The sequence below is a fragment of the Rhinopithecus roxellana genome, chromosome 19, assembly GCF_007565055.1.
Source record: "Rhinopithecus roxellana isolate Shanxi Qingling chromosome 19, ASM756505v1, whole genome shotgun sequence".
NCBI classification, from domain to species: domain Eukaryota; kingdom Metazoa; phylum Chordata; class Mammalia; order Primates; family Cercopithecidae; genus Rhinopithecus; species Rhinopithecus roxellana.
The window spans coordinates 67,540,219-67,560,128 of NC_044567.1; the positions used below are offsets into that span (position 1 = coordinate 67,540,219).

A 19,910-nucleotide genomic window follows, 5' to 3' on the forward strand; every position below is an offset into this window, starting at 1 on the left:
AAGAGCGAAACTCATCTCAAAAAAAAAAAAGTTGGCCGGGCGCGGTGGCTCAAGCCTGTAATCCCAGTACTTTGGGAGGCCGAGATGGGCGGATCACGAGGTCAGGAGTTCGAGACCATCCTGGCTAACACAGTGAAACCCTGTCTCTACTAAAAAATACAAAAAAAGCTAGCCGGGCGAGGTGGCGGGCGCCTGTAGTCTCAGCTACTTGGGAGGCTGAGGCAGGAGAATGGCGGGAACCCGGGAGGCGGAGCTTGCAGTGAGCTGAGATCCGGCCACTGCACTCCAGCCCGGGCGACAAAGCGAGACTCCGTCTCAAAAAAAAAAAAAAGTTATATTTTCCAAAGAAGATCTATCATTATCTTATTTTGCAGATGAGAAAATTGAAACTCAGATAACTCACAATCACAGAGTGTGATGGAGCCCAGATTCATATTGAAGGCTGTTTCTGAAAGCTAGATTGGTGCCCATAATGCCACATGACAAAGGAAGCCTGGAGCTTGGCATGACACATAGTAGATGCAGAAGAAAGAAAGTCTGAATATTAGAGATGTGGCCGAATGCGGTGACTCACGCCTGTAATCCCAGCACTTTGGGAGGCCAAGGCAGGTGAATCACTTGAGGTCAGGAGTTCAAGACCAGCCTGGCCAACATGGTGAAACCCCGCCTCTATTAAACTTACAAAAAAAAAAAAAATAGCTGGGCGTGGCGGCGGGCACCTGTGATCCCAGCTACTCAGGGGGATGAGGCAGGAGAATCGCTTGAACCCAGGAGGCAGAGGTTGCAGCGAGCCGAGATCGCGCCATTGCACTCCAGCCTGGGCAACAGAGCAAGACTGCATCTCGAAATAGTAATAGTAATAATAATAAGGGTGTTCAGCACTTTGGGAAGCTGAGGTGGGCGGATTATGAGGTCAGGAGATTGAGACCATCCTGGCTAACACAGTGAAACCCCATCTCTACTAAAAATACAAAAAATTAGCTGGGCGTGGTGGTGGCAGGCGCCTGTAGTCCCAGCTACTGGGGAGGCTGAGGCAGGAGAATGGCGTGAACCCGGGAGGCGGAGCTTGCAGTGAGCCGAGATCACGCCACTGCACTCCAGCCTGGGTGACAGAGCAAGACTCCATCACAAACAAAAAATAAAAACTAAAAAAAAGTAATAATGTTAATAATCGAGGTGGGAATTCAGTAAGTGCAAATCTCAAAAATCAAAATCAGGTATACAGGAAATGTAGCTTTAGGCTGGGGGCGGTGGCTCACACCTGTAATCCCAGCACTTTAGGAGGCCGAGGCAGACGGATCAGGAGGTCAGGGAATTGAGACCATCCTGGCTAAGACCGTGAAACCCCGTCTCTACTAAAAATACAAAAAATTAGCCGGGCGAGGTGGCGGGCACCTGTAGTCCCAGCTACTTGGGAGGCTGAGGCAGGAGAATGGCGTGAACCCGGTTGGTGGTGCTTGCAGTGAGCCGAGATCGCACCACTGCACTCCAGCCTGGGCGACAGAGCGAGACTCCGTCTCAAAAAAAAAAAAAAAAAAAAAAAAAAAAACAGAAAAAGAAAAAAAGAAATATAGCTTTAGTTTTTTTTTTCTATACCCAAACAATTTTAAGCCCTCATTTTGCCAAGCATCTTGAGCTTGCTCTCAGTCAAGTCGTGGTCTTCCCCACTCTTCTTGGTGTTACATCTAAGTTCTAAGGGTCAGTTAGTGCCAAGGCATGGCCTGGGGTAAGGGGCCTCTGTGTCAACTTCTGTGCACATTAACAGCCATGGCGCCTTCCTGGCCTTGGTGTCTGTGGTCTTTAGTCACTTGTCCACTGTTGTGTACTCTTCCATCACCTAGTCTCTTCTGCCCTGTAAAGCACAAAGAAGATCACATATTTGACAAAGGACTCATATCCAGAATACGTAAAGCACTCTCAAAATTAAACACTAAAAAACAAATAATAGCTTTTTCCTCCCGCTCCCCACTCCCCCTGAGCGCTGCTCTGGGAGTTTCGGGCTCCTGCTAAGCTAGCGCCGCCGTCCTCTCCCTTCAGTCGCCATCATGATTATCTACCGGGACCTCATCAGCTACGAGGAGATGTTCTCCGACATCTACAAGATCCGGGAGATCGCTGACGGGCTGTGCTTGGAGGTGGAGGGGAAGATGGTCAGTAGGACAGAAGGTAACATTGATGACTCGCTCATTGGTGGAAATGCCTCCGCTGAAGGCCCCGAGGGCGAAGGTAGGGAAAGCACAGTAATCACTGGTGTCGATATTGTCATGAACCATCACCGCAGGAAACAAGTTTCACAAAAGAAGCCTACAAGAAGTACATCAAAGATTACATGAAATCAATCAAAGGCAAACTTGAAGAGCAGAGACCAGAAAGAGTAAAACCTTTTATGACAGGGGCTGCAGAACAAATCAAGCTAATTTCAAACATCCTTGCTAATTTCAAAAACTACCAGTTCTTCATCGGTGAAAACATGAATCCAGATGGCATGGTTGCTCTATTGGACTACTGTGAGGATGGCGTGACCCCATATATGATTTTCTTTAAGGATGGTTTAGAAATGGAAAAATGTTAACAAATTTGGCAATTACTTTGGATCTGTCACCTGTCATCATAACTGGCTTCTGCTTGTCATCCACACAACACCAGGACTTAAAACAAATGGGACTGATGTCATCTTGAGCTCTTCATTTATTTTGACTGTGATTTATTTGGAGTGGAGGCATTGTTTTTAAGAAAAACATGTCATGTAAGTTGTCCAAAAATAAAATGCATTCAAACTAAAAAAAAACCCACACAAATAATAATAATTCAGTTAGAAACAGGGCAAAAGACATTTTTCTGGGCTGGGCATGGTGGCTTATGCCTATAATCCCAGCACTTTGGGAGGCTGAGGTAGTAGGATCACTTGAGCCCAGGAATTCAAGACCAACCTAGGAAACCTAGTGAGACTTTTGTTGTGGTTGTTGTTGTTGTTGTTGAAGTCTCGCTCTGTCGCCCAAGCCAGAGTGCAGTGGTCCGATCTCGGATCACTACAACCTCCAACTTCTGGGTTCAAGCAATTACCCAGCCTCCAGAGTAGCTAGGAATTACAGGCGTGCACCACCAAGCCCAGCTAATTTTTGTATTTTTGTATTTTGTGTGTGTGTGACAGCGTCTCTCTCTGTCGTCCAGGCTGGAGTGCAGTGGCATGATCTCGGCTCACTGCAACCTCTGCCTCCTGGGTTCAAGCAATTTTCCTGCCTCAGCATCCTGAGTAGCTGGGATTAGAGACGCGTGCCACCATGCCTGGCTAATGGTATGAAAATCCCACAACGATCAAGTAGAATGTATTATATTTGAATGAATTTATGAGCTGAGAGTAGGAAATCTACAAATTTATTTATTTATTTATTTGTTTGTTTGTTTGTTTGTTTGTTTGAGGCGGAGTCTTGCTCTGTCGCCCAGGCTGGAGTGCAGTGGCCTGATCTCAGCTCACTGCAAGCTCGGCCTCCCGGGTTCCCGCCATTCTCCTGCCTCAGCCTCCGGAGTACCTGGGACTACGGGCGTCCGCCACCTCGCCCGGCTAGTTTTTTGTATTTTTTAGTAGAGACGGGGTTTCACCGTGTTAGCCAGGATGGTCTCGATCTCCTGACCTCGTGATCCGCCCGTCTCGGCCTCCCAAAGTGCTGGGATTACAGGCTTGAGCCACCGCGCCCGGCCGGAAATCTACAAATTTGATCAAACAAATCTAAGAATTATGAGGAAATTGTACTCTTAATGTATTATTTGACAAGCTATTCAGCGGAACACAAAGATATTCTTAATGAAGTTGCATATATATTTTAAAATGTTATCATTGGCCGGGCATGGTGGCTCATGCCAGTAATCCCAGCACTTTGGGAGGCAGAGGTGGGCGGATCAAGAGGTCAGGAGATTGAGATCATCCTGGCTAACACGGTGAAACCCCCATCTCTACTAAAAATACAAAAAATGGCCGGGCGCGGTGGCTCAAGCCTGTAATCCCAGCACTTTGGGAGGCCGAGACGGGCGGATCACAAGGTCAGGAGATCAAGACCATCCTGGCTAACACGGTGAAACCCCGTCTCTACTAAAAAATACAAAAAAAAAAAAAAAAAAAAAACTAGCCGGGCGAGGTGGCGGGCGCCTGTAGTCCCAGCTAATGTAGTCCCAGCTACTCGGGAGGCTGAGGCAGGAGAATGGCGTGAACCCGGGAGGCGGAGCTTGCAGTGAGCTGAGATCCGGCCACTGCACTCCAGCCTGGGCGACACAGCAGGACTCCGTCTCAAAAAAAAAAAAAAAAAAAAGAAAGAAAAAAAGTCCCTAAATTCAGAGATGACCAGCAAATACTAAATAGAAGATTATAGATTTCCTGTGAGTGCATATGGCTTGAAGTGACATGATGCTATAAACCAAATGTTACTGTCCTCCTCAAATTCATGTGTTGAAGTCTAATTCTAAGTGATGGTATTTGGAGGTGGGGCCTTGGGAGGTGATTAAGTTCATGAAGGCAGGGACCTCATGAATGGAATTGGTGCCCCTGTCAAAGGGACTGCAGAGAGCTCCCTCATCCCTTCTGTCATGTAAGGACACAGTAAAAAGATGGCTGTCTATGAACCAGGAAGCCAGCCCTCTGCAGACACAGAATCTGCTGACCATCTGACCTTGGATTTTACCATCTCCAGAACTGTGAGAAATCAATTTTCTATGCTACCTAGTCTATGGCATTCTGTTTTGACACCCAGATTAGCTAAAGTACCAGCATGTCAACTTGCACACATAATTCTTGGAAACTCTGATGCCAAATCCTTGATGGCAAAAGGATTTCACCAATTGCCTTTAGTAATTCTTGTCTGAACTCACTGCAAGGCCGTTCTAGTAGATCCAGAATACCATGCTGCTTACTAATATGTGAGACACATATGAGTTTCCTGTGGATCTATGACAAATGACCAAACACTTGGTGGCTTAAAACAATAGAAATTATTTTTCTCGCAGTTCTAGAGGTGAGAAATCTGCAATCAAGGTGTTGACAGGGCCCTACTTCCTACAAAGGGCCTAGGGGGATTCCATTTCTCACCGCCCCTAGCTGCCAGTGGTTCCACATGTTTCTTCTGTGGCTACATCACTCCCCTTCAGCTTCCCAGCCCCTGCAGGTCAGGAAGGCACAGGAGGAGGTGGTGGGAATGGGTGTGGAGAGCCACACACCAGGCCAGGGCAACAGGTGCTCAGAACACAGTGACCTAGAAGCGGGGTACCAGGAAGCCACTCCGGCCTTCAGGGCCCCAGGCAGGCTCCCTCCTGCCAAAGGCCTTTGTGAATGTTGTTCCTGCCTTCTCAAATGTTCCTCCCTATCCTCTCTGCATCTGCATAGCAAGGTAACTTCTACTCAGTCAAAACTATCACTTTCTAGTACAACCTAACTATCCATAAACAGAACACATCAACAAATGACAGTGTATTTATGCAATGAAATACTACACAGCAATGAAAAAAATGACCTCCAACCACATACAACAATGTAAGAGGATCTCACAGATGTCATTGTTGAGTGAAGAAGCCGGACTCAAAAGAGCACCTTCTGCATGCGTCTATAGAAGGCAAAAAGAAGCAGAATTAATCTACAGTAAGAGGGCTGAAAAGAGTGGTTACTTCTGGGGGGAAATACTGGATGGGAGGGGAGAAAAGAGCCCTCTAGGGGCTAGGCATGAACTTGGTCTTCGTCCAGATTTGTCTGGGGGCTGAGCCTGAGTGTACCCATGGGTAAAAGTTCATCAAGCTGAACACTTAAACAGTGTGCTCTTCCTATGATGAAAAAGTAAAAATTAAACAGACCCCTTTCTCTGAGAAGCCTTTTCCCAGACTAGAGCACCTTCCCCAGGATGAGCTGCCAGGGTTCTGTGCACCTCTCCTGCAGGCTATTGTCACACTGTGACTGTCTATTTCCCCATGGAATGGTCAGGTGGTCGGCTCCCCCAGACGGTAAGCTCCATACAGGAAGTCTCTCTGTCTTTCCAGGGCCTGTATCTCCAGTGCTCAGATCTTAAGCATCTGCTGCAAGCGTGGGTGACCCCCATTGTGGAATGAGTCCACTCTCTGGCAACAGCAATGTGAGCCTTCTGCTTGCAATGTGAGTTCAAAACCCAGGGCCAGTGAGAGATTCATCAGCTTTGTAACAGATTAATCCTGGACTTATTAATCCTGGACCAGCTCACATTGTCCAGCTTCGAAGTCTTGGGAAGTTGCCACCAGGATGGGGGAGTGGATCAACTTTCTCTAGGACCCAGAGAGCATCCCAGCCAGCCTCAGGGTCAGGAAAGGAGCCCAGCCTCTCCAGGAGCCAGACAGGCTCACAGCAGGGTGGGTTGGGGCCATGTGGATTGCTTGAGCCTAAGGAGGGGAAGAGGAGAAGGCACTGCATTGAGGGGTCTCATGCTGTCTTGCAGTTCTCCTGGGGCTGAAGCTGAGTGCGGATCAGCTGGCCCTGGTCTACAGCACGCTGGGGCTCTGCCTGCGTGCCGTCCTCTGCTGCTTCCTGATGGTGGTGGCCTGCTTCCTCAAGAAGAGCGGGGGTCCCTGCTCCTGCCAGCCCTGCTCAAGGCCCTGTCAAAGTCCGGCCAAGTCTTCCCAGGGTGAGTGCATGAAACGGGGGTCTTCACCCTTCTTGCTGCTTGGGTGACAAGCCTCGGGCCATCCCTCAGTCCTGTCACTGCCGCTGCTTCTAAGTGGAGAGGCCCGGGGCTCATCCCTGTTATTCAGGCCCGGGGCTCATCCCTGTTATTCGCTGTAGCTTGATAAAATCAGTTTAAGACACCCTGGCAGTCAGATACCCAGGAGAGTGGCACCCGGGAGGGTGGGTGTGGGGTGCCGGCCTTCGGGCTTGCCTGAGCTAGGGGTTCTCAGGAGGCAGGGCCATCAGGGCTAAGCCCTGGAGGAGGTGTCTCTTTGGTGGGCATGGCAGGCTTGGGGCTGGGCAGAAGTGAGAGCCAAGATTTGCCTGCCCACCCCTGCCCCAGCCCAGGTTCTGGTAAGCAAGTGAGGGACACTGACACCCACCTGGGTCCCCCTGGTGATCCTAGCCTGGTGATTGCCCTTAGTTCCTGGGTCAGGGGAGAGTATGGCTGCCCACACCGTCACCCCCACCCCAGTGCAGGGCCAGGCCTGGCCCACACCCTCCACTCTCACCTCTGCAGATCACGAGATGAAAGCCGGCAGCCCTGTGGGCACATCACCTAAGCCAGTGGAGACCTGCAGCTTCTGCCTCCCCAAGCACAGCATGCCCACCCAGGAGAGCGCAGTCATACCTGGAACCCTCAACCCCATGGGTGATGGAAGGTGGAGGTGCCCTGTGAGGGTGCCCTGATAGATGGCAGCCTTGGCATTGTGTGCGAACACACCCAAGAGAGGGTCCTAGGTGCCGGAACAGGGGCAAGGGGGAAGAGGAGGAGGGAAAGAGATGGAGAGAGAGAGAGAAAAAAAGAGAGATGAAGAGAAAGACAGAGGAGGCAGAGAGGAAGAGAGAGACAGAGCAGGAGGTAGTGGCACTCTGGGTCCCAGTTCCCAGTGCAGCTGTAGGTCGTCATCACCTAACCACATGTGCAATAAAGTCCTTGTGCCTCCTGCTTACAGCCCCCGAGAGCCCCTCCTCCTGGAGAATAAAACTTTTGGCGGTTGCCCTTCCTCACTGCATTGTGGTTGTGTCTAATGAACAGAGATGTCCCGCCTATCACCTTCCTCAGCTCGAGGCTCCACTGAACGCTGCCCCCTCGGTTTGGGAGGCTCTGTGGCGCCCCCATCTCACCAGGCTCCTGAGGAAGCTTGTGACCTTGGGTTGAGCGCTAAGCAGCCAGGTACCTGCTGAGGCTCTGCTTCTCTCTTTCACGAAGGGAGAGAAAGAGACCAAAGAATGGTCTGCAGGGAGGGCGTCTGTGCAAATCCCCAGGGAACCAGGGTCTTGAGCTGTCTTCATTTCCTTACAGACACACATTCACTTCCATGCCTCCTTACTGAGGGCATGATGCACAGTGTGTGTATGTGCAGGTGTGTGCATGCATATGTGTGTGTGTGCATGTGTGTATGTACATGTGTGTGTGTTGTGGGGGTGTGCAGTGGACAGGAAGGAGAGGGCAGCTGCAGCTTAAAGCTGCAAGTCTCTCTGAAAGAAAGATTCCCTGGACCACAGCAAGAGAGACTTTTTATTTGCATCCATTTTTTATTAGCATTTAAAGCTATCTTTTGAGTAGCATGCAAACCTTAAGTTACTTAACTATTCTTAGAAGCATTTACACAGTAAGATAATACATGATAATGTACATTGAAATATTCACCCTGCACCCCCAACATTATTTTGCATACCTACATCCCCCAAAGAATCCCATGGCAGGTGGGGTGGGCAGGGAAGTATGGTCCACGTGGGGTGGGCAGGGAAGTATGGTCCACCCGGGACCCCTCAGTGGGGGCACTTGGTCAGTCCCCAAGGCTCTGTGTGGCCCTCCAGAGACTCTGCTTCCCACCGGCTCAGTCAGCACTGCAGAGGAGGAATTGGGGAGGTGGAGTAGGGGCAGGCAGGACAGTAGGGGGAGGACAGTCAGGCACCCCATGTCCTGGTTTTTGCAATGGCTGGGAGGAGGCTGAGGGCTGAAGGCCGACTGCCCTGAGAACTGGTTGAGGCTTGAGGCAGGGTGGTAGGGCCATCCCCACAGCCTGCAGGGCCCTTGGTCACCCTTGTCACCCAAGGCTTCTCCCCAGCAGCACTGGGCACCCCAGTGAGAGAGTGGCCAAGGCAGAGGTGTGGATGGATCAGGGAGGGAGGTCTCATTCAGCTCTGACAGGAAAAGGGTCAAAGAAGGGCCAGGGTGGCCAGAGGGAGGGTCACAGTCTCTGGGTCGGGCAGGATGAGAGAAGAAGGGAACAGGCAGGGTCAGTGGCCAGGGCGCAGGCAGAGGCAGGTGCATGCTGGGAGGTCAGACCCTGCAAGGCCCATGGGGAGTGTCAGCTGGGATGGGCTCCAGGTGCGTCCTCAGGGCACTGGGCAGCTCTCAGGCCAGGCTCCCCGGACTCTGGTGGGTGATGTGGTCACTCCCAAGGCACTGCTGTCAGTCAGGGCTCAGCCACCCCCCCGGGCAGCACCCATCCCATCTCAGGACTGGACTTTCTCAGCTCCCACAGAGGGTGCTGCCTCCTGCCCAGGAGGCGCAGCCCCATTGTGCAGCCTGAGGCACCCCGCAGGTCCTGAGTGGCTCCCTCCAAGCCAGCCTAGAGCTCCCTCTTCTTCAGGGTCCTGGTGCCTCGCAGGTGTCAGCTCCACAGGGAGGCCCTTGCTTTCCTTGTCTGTGCCTTGTTCCGGGCTGAGACTTAGGGTGAATAGGGTTGAACTGGTCCTTTCCTGGGGCCCTCTCAGCGATGCGGATGGCTCTTGCCCTGGGCAGGTCCTCATCTCTGCCTGGGTTGCCCTACAGTGAGATGGAGCTGCCCCCGTCAGTGCCCTGGAGGTGAAGGTAAGAGCCTGTGCCTGCTGTGTGGGAGGCCGCTCCAAGGATAGGGAATCAGGGGTGGTCAGTGAGGCAGAGGTGGCTGCCGGTGGGCCCGGGCAGTGGTGAGTGGGCCATGGCTGTCACTGGGAGGGGGGCCTTTCTGGCTGGACTCTGTTCCCATGAGGCTTTGACCAAAACCCAAACCAAGAACTGCAATCCTGACTCAGAGTCCACTGCCTGTTTGTACCAAGTCCCCAGTTGAAGGCTGGGACCCAAATAACACTCAGGGCATCTGTGCCCTGAGGATGGCGTGTCCTGGCATCACCAGTCCAGACCCCCAGCTCCAGTTAGTTCAGAGGGTCTCAGCCCCTGGGGTCTTCCCTTTCCTGGCTCCTTCAGGTTGGGTCCCTTCAGGGCCCCAAAGCCCTGGACCCAGCATCCATGGGCCATTGTCAGAGGCCTGGCAGCTCCGCTAACTCCATCATGGCTCATTTGACAGCAAAGATGGCAGGAAATAAAATGCAGTGACAAGTGGCTGAAGATGCTTGGAGACTGGACAAAATATGGGAGCAGCAAGAAGGTAACATGGGGAGGGAGTGGCCCCCGTGACTGCTCTCTGCAGAGCCGGGAGACAGGCACCCATGGCTGTGACCTGGCACCGTCTGCCTCTGCGTCAGTGGGTGGGTGGCACCCCATCCTCACCATAGGACAACAGGCCTGTTCGCCAGCTTTCCTCCCTGAGTCGTCCCGTGTCCTGTCTCACTGGAGTGTTCTTTTGTCTTTAGCTGTCTCGAAATGTGTACAAAGGCATTCCCCTGGTGGTACGGGGCTGGGCGTGGTCACTCCTGCTAGACATTGACAAAGTGAAGGCTGAGAACCCAGGGGAAGACAAGGTACAGCCCTCCCATACTCAGCCAGGGCAGGACAAACAGGCCTGGCCATGTCAGAAGCCCAGGACTCCAGCTGGAGGGAACGTCGAGCCCGGGTTGGAGGTGGGGGCTGTGGTCAGACTCACATGCTGGGCACATATGGTAACTCAGGCACCACAGGTGCACTGGGCTCTGCTGACCCTCCCTGGCTTCAGAAACAAGGCAAAAAGGAGCTTTCTGCAGAAGGAAACCTTCTTTTCCTTCCAGAAGTGCTGACTGTGGGATGACTGCCGTCAGGGGCAGGGAGTCTTTTGTCTGTTCTGAGGCTGCTTCCTCCTCGCAGCCCTGCCCTACGGGTCATGAAGGAGAAAGGCAAGAGGTCCTCCAGGATCATCCACCGCATCAAGGTAGATGTCAGCCGCACCCTGCAGAACCATGTGATGTTTAGAGAATGATTTGGAGTCAGGTAAGGCCTATGGGGGCTGCAGGGGTACTAGGGAAGATGGGGGCGATCCAGAGGGATGAGGGCTTCCCCAGGGCAGAGGCCACGGTCACCCAGGAAAAGTGACAGAGCTGCCAAGGGCTCTCCTGGCCCAGGCAGCAGCCAGCATTATAGACTGAGCACCTCCCGGGCTGTAAGCCCTGGGCCGGGCTGGGACATGTGGGGACAGAACCCAGGTGGCTCCCAAGGAGATGGGAGGCAGCAAAAACAAACAAAACAAAACAAAAAAAAAAAAAAAAACAAAAAAAATCATGCAGATGGTGAAAAGTGCTCTCCATGCCCCACAATGAGCCAGGGTAGGGACCCATGGGAAGGCGGCAGGATGGCGGGGCTTGGGAGCCTTCCCGGGCAACACTGACAGCCCAAAATACCAGGGAGGATGCGGGGCCCTGACAACGCTCATCCATGACTGGTGGGCACACAACAGGGCACTTTGGAAGTCAGATGGGCCGTGGCTCATAAAGCTCAGTGGCCTCATACCACACATCCCCAAAGTGTCACAGATATTGACCACAATGGTTTGAAAACTGACGTGCAAATAAAACCCACATGCCACATTCACTGCTTGATTGATTGTCACTCACACCCGGAGGCCACTGAGATGATCTTCAACAGGGGTACTGGGGAGAAAGGGGGTTCCACTATTCAGACAAAGATGACTCAGTGAGGAAAAGGAATGAACCCCTGATGCCTGCAGGAACATGGGTGATCTTAGATGTGTGTTGCTGAGGGAAAGAAGCCAGACCCAACAGGCTACCACCACAGGATTCCAATTTATCAGCCATTCTGGGAAAGGGCAAAGCATAGAGACAGAGAATAATTGGTCAGGATGGTCAGGCGCTGACGGAGCCAGGAGAGGTCAGCTGCAAAGGGGACACACTGGGGACTTGGAGGATGAAGGAGCCACTCTGAGGGGCTGCAGTGGTGGACGGAAGGGTCTGCACATTGGTTCAGAACCATGGAACTGCATGTCCCAAAGACTGGACTTCCGTGTGTGCAAACCAAGAAAAAGGGGAAGAAAAAATCAACCAGAGTGAAAATAATCACTGATCCAAATGTGCACCTGTGATATTTGCATTGCAAACAATGTGGATTTTACTGAAAAAACTTCTAAAAACTCAGGTGTCCTGAAGAGCTCACTGCTTATCTGGGGGAATCATCTGAACCCAGAATTGTGTTTTTTGTCAGGGTTTGTAGACAAAATGAAACTGACAGCATCCACACAAAACAAAACCCTTTTTTCCCTCTTTTCTAGGCAGCAGGAATTATGTGACATCCTCATGGCCTATTCTGCATATAACCCTGTGAATATTCCTGGGCAGCGATATTCCTGGGCCCTGTGCCCATATTCACAGGCATGGGTGTCTCTCGGGGGTGTCAACACTTCTTGAAAATTCAGTGTTCGTGACCCACCAGCACGTAGTAGGCAGGACTCAAGCTCACTGCTGGCGTGGACACCCAAGCAAGGGGGCGGCGCAAGGGGTCAAACTGAGACAGAAAATGGTTGAAGCCCAGACTCCTGGTGTCATCCGAACCTGACCACCATGTCTCAAGTGAAGAAATGACCTTCCCCTCCTGGTGTTGCCCCAAAGCCCAGGAGCTTGGCAGGGTTGCATGCAGATAGTCCTCACAGGAGACAGGTTTGACAAGTTGCTGAGGTGCCTGATGGGCCAGGCTCTTGTCATGAAATGAGTTTGCATCCTGAGGAAGCCTTTTCTTCACCAGAAACCAGGCAGAGATCCAATTTTTCCTTTCCCTGAACTTCAAAGGAGTGCAGCAGACAGGGAGGGTGTCACCCAGGTGGCTGCTCCTGCTCCACCCCCACTTTCCAGACCATTCTAGGCAGGGAGATTGGCTGAGCCAACTCCATGGGCTGCCCACATGGAGTCTGGACCCAGCTGCCCTCCTGTGCCTGGCAGGCAGCCCTTGGGCGGTTGCAGGACCTTTTGTGTGGTGGTCAGTGCCCCGCTGCCTGCCCTCGTGGCAGGTGAGTTCACAGGTGCTGCTCCAGGCCTGGCACAGTGGCCTCCCCAGCCTGGCCCAGGGGAGGGGCATGAACAATCCCTGCCTGTGCTCTTTCAGGCCATGTGAGCTTGGACGCTCGCTGCAGGAGTCCCCCCAGGCTCCTTGTCAACTGAGTCGTGCATGACCTGTTGAGTCCTCATGCCCAGTGCCAGGGGAGAAGTGCAGAGGCTGCACCCCAAATCCCAGGGGCCTGTGGCAGGTGTCCCTGAGGACTTCTGCCATCTCTGGTGACATGAGTCCTCCCAGGTGGTCTCAGCCCTCCCAGGAGACACCCTTCCACGGTGACTCTGGCTCTTGCAGGAGGTGGGCTACCACGGGCACCTGAGCCACGTCACCACCACCCTCCTCCTGTATCTGCTGGAGGAAGATGCTTTCTTGGTGCTGGCCCAGCTTCTTGCTGGTGGGAGGCACTCCCTGCAGGGTAGGTGGACAGCTACCTTCGGGGCCTTACACAGCCATGCCAGGGGCCAGCCACCCTGGCTAATGATCCCAATTTCCAGGCAAGGCGTCTTACTTGCATCCCAGCTTGTTTGGAGCCTCTGGGATGTCCCTGCTGAGGGTCCCACAGCAGCCTGGTTCAAGACAGGGACGCTCTTACCTCAAGTCAGATGCTTTTCACCCCCAATGGCAGAGGGCATTGATACTTCCCTCTGGCTGCCCTTTGTTCCCCAAAGCCAGACCCAACTTTGTGCAGACACTGCTCACCTCCCTGAGTGTCCTCCTGCCTCCCAGCTGGCTGCACTCCCAGACACTTCCCTGCCCACAAATGGGCCGATGAAGCCCAGATGGCAATGTCCCCCATGCATCCCATGTCCCCCAGCATGACATCACATCCAGTAGATGGCCATATAGCCCTCAGCACCCACCCCATTTTCACCACTGGCACCTGCCTGCCTCTGTCCTGCCCCAAAGCATCAAAGGCAGGCCTGCTCTCCTGGCACCTCAGCCCAGGATGCCACTGGGCACCACCTCCAGCTAGGGCCCTCCTCCCCAGGGCTAAGACCGTGTGACGGGGTCACCAGATAGGAGGCAGGGAGGCCTCAGGGCCCAGGGTCCTCTGCCACTACCCAGCTCTTGGGAGTGGACTCTGATGGGGTGATGGGTCGGGGGCTTCTCAGTATTCTACAGTCCAAATACTGCCTGGCTCCGGAGGCTCCTATCACACCAGGAGCAGGTGTTGCACAAGTCCTTCCCAAAGATCATGAGACACCTGGTGAGTGGATGACACCCTCTGCTCCTCCCCAGAGGCCCTGGGTCCCAAGAGCCAGGGGCAGCTCGAGTCCCTCATGGAGCTGACAAGAGGCCAAGTCCCAGCCACGGCCTGACCTGGGATGGGGATTCTCCGTGGGTTTGGAGTTGGGTTTCTTTTTCCTGCCCTGAGGGAGGCAGAGGCACTGGGACCAGGGCCAAGCTCTGGCTGAGCAGGGCTGAAGGAAGTGTGTCCATCGGGCTTCTGGGTATGGGGCAGGGGTTGGGGGATCCCTGGCCACTGCCCTGGGTTCTGCTCCTCGGAGAAGAGTCTGCAGAGGGGACTGAAAGTGGGAGGACTTCAGGGCAGCCCATGGGGCCCTGAGCACCTCTGCTCCTCCCTTCAGGGCAAGGAAGGGCTGTGCACTGAGGGTTCCACGTTGATGAGGCTCCTCTGGTGTTTCATTGGTAGGGTAAGGAGGCACAGGGAGACCCCAGCCCAGGGATGCAGTGCCCGGCTCCCTCAGCCCAGGGGTCCAGCTCCTCCAGGAGCTGGTTCACCCCCAGCTCGCAGAAGGCACAGGCAGGTTCCTGCAGGGCTCACAAGCCAGGCCCTGCCCAAGAGGGGCATCCCACAGCAGAGGCCAGGGCTCAGGCCCAGCCTCGTGGACAGACTGGGGCAGGACCCAACTTGGGAGGGCCCCAGGAAGCCCCAAATCCTCAGGAAGTCCCTCCTTCCAGAAGCCACAGTGCTGCTGAGATGAGCCCCCCATGAGGAGCTACAGAACCTTGTCTGACTCAGTTTTATGGGGGATCTCATCCTTTGGAGAGGGGTCCCCAGCACTCCAGGGGACTGAAACCCCAGTGGGCCCTGCTCAGGCCACCAGCTCCAGCTTGGAAAGGCCAGGTCCTCCCACACCTGCTGTCCCCACAGAAATCCTTTGGGCTCACGCTGAGACTGTGGGATGTGTTTATCTTGGAGGGCAAGCGGGTACTGACGGCCATGGCGCATGCATCATTCAAAATACACAGGAGTAAGTCCCGTGTGCCTGAGGGTGCTTAGGGGAACACACAGGACAGATCCCAGCTAGCCTGAGGGAAGCGTCCTCACACTGTCCCCATGACTCTCTGCTCTGCCCTGATAGGGGGGTCTGGCCTGGTGGGCTGGGCAAGGCATGATGGCACTGAGTCCACCCCCACATGACCCAGATGAAAGTTAGGAGTGTGGTAAGCACTTCCCTGCCCGGCCTTCCCCAGCTGTGGCCTCCTGTGCACAGCTGGACCCTGGGGTGGCCAAGAAGGACCAGGCACCACCCAGTGGGAGGTGGGACTGGTGGAAATGGGGTGCAGGCACAGATACCCCACAGGGAATCCTCCTGACCTGATGCCTGCCCTGTCCCTAGGGTACCTCATGAAGCTCTCCTGGAGCACCATCTGGGAGTTTCAGGAGCGACTGTCTCAGAGCTGGGCCCTGGAGGACAACATGGTCCTCAGGAACCTTCAAACCTCCATGAAGGAACTCACAAGGAAACACTGGGACCTGCCACCCCCAGGTGAGCCCCAGCACCGGGTCCCCTCCGGAGTCACCCTCTGGGGCAGTCAATGGTGGGGAGTGCCCTGACCCCACCAGCCTTCCTACCTGGCTTTCCTCCTGCACCTCTTCTTCCTCCTCTACTCTAAGAAAGTCAAATGGGTCTGCCGGTCCTCAGGGCAGGCGCTGAGCATATGTGTGTGTGTGCTGGACATACTGTGTGGACAGGCAGGGGCTGTGGGCAGAATCCCCCAATCCCTCCCCGACTTTCCACATTGTCCCCCTCAGCCCCTCAAAGGGCCCTGAAGGGCACTGGGGCAGTCAGACCCAGCTGTGGAAGCCCCCACCCCCACCTCAAAGCAACCTCAGAGAGCAGCAAGGGCCCCTCACTCCTGAGTGCCCCTCCAAGGGTGTCAGGACAACAAGCCAGGGAGACAAGAGAATCAGTGTCCCTGACCCAGAGAGGATTTGGGCAGAGGGGATGGGGGAAGCCCTGACCCAGAGACACAACCAAGAGTTCAGCCGGGCGTGGGATTGGTCTAGCCCTGGCATGGGGTGGATGGACTGGAGGGCAGAGGGGAAGCTGTGGTCATTCACTTCTTACCTACTGTGGAGACAGGCCCCCATGCAAGGTGCTGGGTGACAGTGAAGGTTTCTTCCACCTGAGTTCTGAGTCAGGGCTGCCGAACAGCCCTGAGGTGAGGGTGTGAGGCAGGAAGCCCTGAGCCAGCCTGAACCCAGGGGGCCATTCTGGGAGTGACCTGAGGTTCTCTGAAAGCTCCCCCACCCCAGCCTGCACACAGCCCTTGCCCTGGGATCAGCAGCCTGCAAGGGCATCCTCAGTGTCAGGCCAGGGGGTCACACAGGGACCCCGAGGACTCCAGAGGCCCAGGTCTGTGGGGCCCACCCTGAAGGGACCCAACGGGCTCAGTGAAGATGTTTCTTTTTTTCCCGCCAAGATGGAGCGCGGGTCCTCGAGGGTGACCCCTGGCACTGGGCCCCTCTGTGAGGGGGACAGACTGGCCCTCCCCACCCCACCAGCTCAGCTCCAGGAGCTCATGCCATCAAGCTCATGCCATCAGTCCCCTGGAACAAAAGCCCTGTCCTCCCCCAGCCTGGCCGGATAGGACTGTCCCCAAGGCTGAGGCTGAGGCCCAGCAGCACAAGGGGCTTCCCCAGAACCCAGGGCAGCAAGCCACTCTTTGAGGGGCCCAGAAACTCAAGATGAGGGCAGCCTGTCCCCCGGTGAAGTCAGGCTTTGTATTACACTAACACTTGTCCGGGAATGCTATGCCACAGCTCCACACAGACCCGCATGTTGGGAGTCCGTGTTTCCTGTGCTGCCATTTTGAACACAGCTTCTGGGACTCTGTCACTTCTCCATCTTCTGTGGACAGCCTTGGAACAAAAAGACGGACCCCACCCAGCGAGCCCACTGGGACCCCGACACCCTGCCCTGGCTTATAACAGAGAAGAGGCAGGTCAAGAGACACCCCAGCAGCAAGGTGGCACCTGCCTGTGACTCCCCTTGGTAGAAGAAGAACTTGGAATGGAAGGAGCCCAGGCAGTACCCGCCCAGCTGCCTTACAGCTGTTATGCCCAGACCGTTTGTTCCCTGAAGAAGACCACCAGAGTCCAGAGTCAAAGCCAAGCGGCAAGGATCTTTAATGCAAGTTCGAACTTGGTCCCTCCGTTCCACAACATACAAGAGGGCCCGGAACAATGCGTGCGCTTGCTTTTTATAGCTCGGGGGAAACAGGACTTGTCAGGTTACAGAGGAACAAGGCATTTCTCTAGGCTACAGCATTACAATTGGTTTACATGTTAATGTTAAGTTATGCTTTTAGCAGCCTTCTTATTGGTTCCTGAGCTTTCACAAACGGTTGTACTCAAGGCTGTGATGTGTTCTTTCATTTCCCCCTCTCTCAGGTACCTCTGGAGCCAATCTTGGGTCCTATAGGTCTGACTCCGTTTCAGTGTCCACAGTTTGGTATTGAGCTCTGAGGACCATGAGCTGTATGGTGTCAAACCTTTCTCTGACAAACCGCAAAATTTTGTTTATAACACAAGGTCCTACGGTAAGCAGAAACAGCAGACTTAGCAGGGGTCCAAGGAAGGGGGCTAACAGAGAAAACATAGAGGAATTCCACCATTGGTTTGCAGCTGAAGCAAACTGCTGTTTTTTCATTTCTATGCTTAACCTGCGTAACTGCTGGACCTGGTTCTCTACAAGCCCTGATTCATTGATATAAAAACAACAATCTTCCTTCAGAAACATACATGTACCACCTTTCTCAGCAGTGAGCAAGTCTAAGGCCCTCCGGTTCTGCAAGGCTACTTGAGCTAGGGATGTAAGCTGTCGTTGGAGGGAGGCAAGGGACTCAGCCGACTCCTCCATAGCAACAGCAAATTGTTGGTACAACTTGTTATTTTCTATGAGGGTGTGACCTAGAGCTCCCCCTGCCAGTCCGGCCGCAATGAGGGATGATGTGAGGGAGATTCCTGCAATGAGGGGGAGAAATATGGCTCGTGCAGGTCTCGGTCTAGGGACTGGGTGAATAGTAGTACTAGTCCAGTTACCGGTGTACCCCAGGAACTCGCCGGCAGTTAGGAGAGTTAACTGGGGAACTAATGTAACGGGAAGACACAGTTGGTTAGTTACAGAGGGACCAGGTAGATTCTTAGATAATGTTCCATTACACCAAAAGAATATGCCCGGCGGGGCCCTCAGGTTGGTGTTGGGGGGCGTTACAGTGATGTTGCAGAGGCTGGAGTTGGTGCCTGAAAAACAGTAGGGAAATTTCTCCTGACTGGGGTTCAGGTACAGTGGCACATCAAGAATGGGGGCGTTTGTGAGATTCTGAAGGTTGTTAATTTGGGTAGAGGATCCCCATGGCAGAGGGACAGCGGTTAGCGGTGGGCACCCTAGGGTGGCACATAGAAAGCAACCAGACAAGCTATGAAGTCCTGTAAAGTTAGCAAGTTCTACTCCTTCTCGTAATAATTCTAACCAGGAGAAAGGACGTAACTCTTGTGTTAGTCTGTCTTCCTGCCGTTGGATATTCCCATGGACCAGGGGCAGTACTTGAACTAGGCCCCGCCACAGATAGAGGTGACTGCTAGGCCACGTGGAGGAAGAGGAATAGTATACAGCTCCATGTTGAGGCTTGGTCCAGTGGGAGTTCCAAGGGTCTTTAACTACCCAAGTATAGATGCCGCCTCTACCCTGTCGGTAGAAGTTCCCCCCGGATTGCTCGTGCCACCCTCTGACTGAATGCATTCTACAGTAATTGTAGGGGAAGCCTGCGTTTTGGTGCCACCAGTAGTGTTTACAATTGTATTTAGTCTGATCAAACTCAAAACATATTATTGGTACCTTTGGCTTGGCTATTTGAAAACCAGTAAAATTTAGCAAGATTGGGGCACTGCACCCTGAGGGGGGGCAATCAGCACTGGCTAATAATTTCCCAGGCTTATGAGGTTGCCCAGGGTGGGTTCGGTTTTCATAAAGCCAGAATCTCCAGACAAAGGGATTAGAAACTGGTTTTGTGTTTGCCCCAGTGGCCACTAGGGCAGCTAACGCTAGGGTTAGACTGCTTAACTGCATGTTTGCAGTGAGCTATGCTGCCGGCGCAGGGTGAGTTTTAAGGGGTTGTTCTTAGCTCTGTCCACAGTCCACGTGGTTGGTGCTTCAGTCGCTGCTGTGAGTGGTCCAAGAAGGTCGGAGGTTGGGTCCACCGGTTTGACGTGGGTGTAGTGGATCTACGACGCGATGCCTTCTACTTTCAGGGCAGTGGGTGTGGTTAGGAGTACCTGGAGTGGTCCTTTCCACCTGGGTTCTAAGGTCTCTTGTCGGTGTCACTTAACCAGGACCCAGTCTCCCGGCTGGTACAGATGGGGTGTCGGTGGGGGACCAGTCTCATATAGTTCCTTCAGCTTGGGCCAGACTTCCTGATGAATTTTTTGCAAGGCTTGTAGGGAAAATAAGAGTTCAGAGACATTTTCTGTTTCAGATTTGAGCAGATCATCTTTTAGGCTGGGAACCAGGGGTGGGGGTCTGCCATACATGATTTCATAAGGGGTAAGGCCCAGTCTGTAAGGGGTATTACGGGCCCAGAACAGAGCGTAGGGGAGAAGGACCACCCCATTAGCGCCAGTCTCCATAGTCAATTTAGTTAAGGTCTCCTTTAAGGTCCGATTCATCCTCTATACCTGTCCTGAACTCTGGGGCCTGTAAGCGCAATGTAGTTTCCAATTTGCCCCAAGGATGGAAGCCAAATCCTGACTTACCTTAGCAATGAAGGCTGGTCCATTATCTGACCCTA

At 53.6% G+C, this 19,910-nt stretch overlaps 2 protein-coding genes and 2 pseudogenes across 3 annotated transcripts; all 4 read left to right on the forward strand.

Annotated features, from left to right (window-relative positions):
• Positions 1–2,045: 2,045 nt before the first annotated feature.
• Positions 2,046–2,576, forward strand: LOC104665860 (annotated as a pseudogene). Its single transcript, XR_748470.2, has one exon. The product of XR_748470.2 is annotated as a translationally-controlled tumor protein pseudogene (transcript).
• A 163-nt stretch (positions 2,577–2,739) lies between these two features.
• Positions 2,740–7,360, forward strand: LOC104665889 (tumor necrosis factor receptor superfamily member 13B-like). The gene is made up of 3 exons (XM_010367852.1): positions 2,740–2,746; positions 6,444–6,629; positions 7,191–7,360. The coding sequence occupies exons 1-3, from the start codon at positions 2,740–2,742 to the stop codon at positions 7,358–7,360; spliced, it is 363 nt and encodes a 120-aa protein (XP_010366154.1).
• A 1,618-nt stretch (positions 7,361–8,978) lies between these two features.
• Positions 8,979–12,298, forward strand: TBC1D28 (TBC1 domain family member 28). Its single transcript, XM_010367863.2, is given in 6 exon segments — positions 8,979–9,091; positions 9,479–9,494; positions 9,970–10,050; positions 10,256–10,362; positions 10,695–10,805; positions 12,097–12,298. Coding segments are annotated over 6 exon segments (564 nt in total). The 3' UTR covers positions 12,233–12,298.
• A 424-nt stretch (positions 12,299–12,722) lies between these two features.
• Positions 12,723–17,120, forward strand: LOC104665903 (annotated as a pseudogene).
• Positions 17,121–19,910: the final 2,790 nt, after the last annotated feature.

Coding starts and splice junctions, on each gene's coding strand:
- LOC104665889 (XM_010367852.1), top strand. Junction 6,630..7,190: donor TCCGGCCAAGTCTTCCCAGG/GTGAGTGCATGA, acceptor TCACCTCTGCAG/ATCACGAGATGAAAGCCGGC.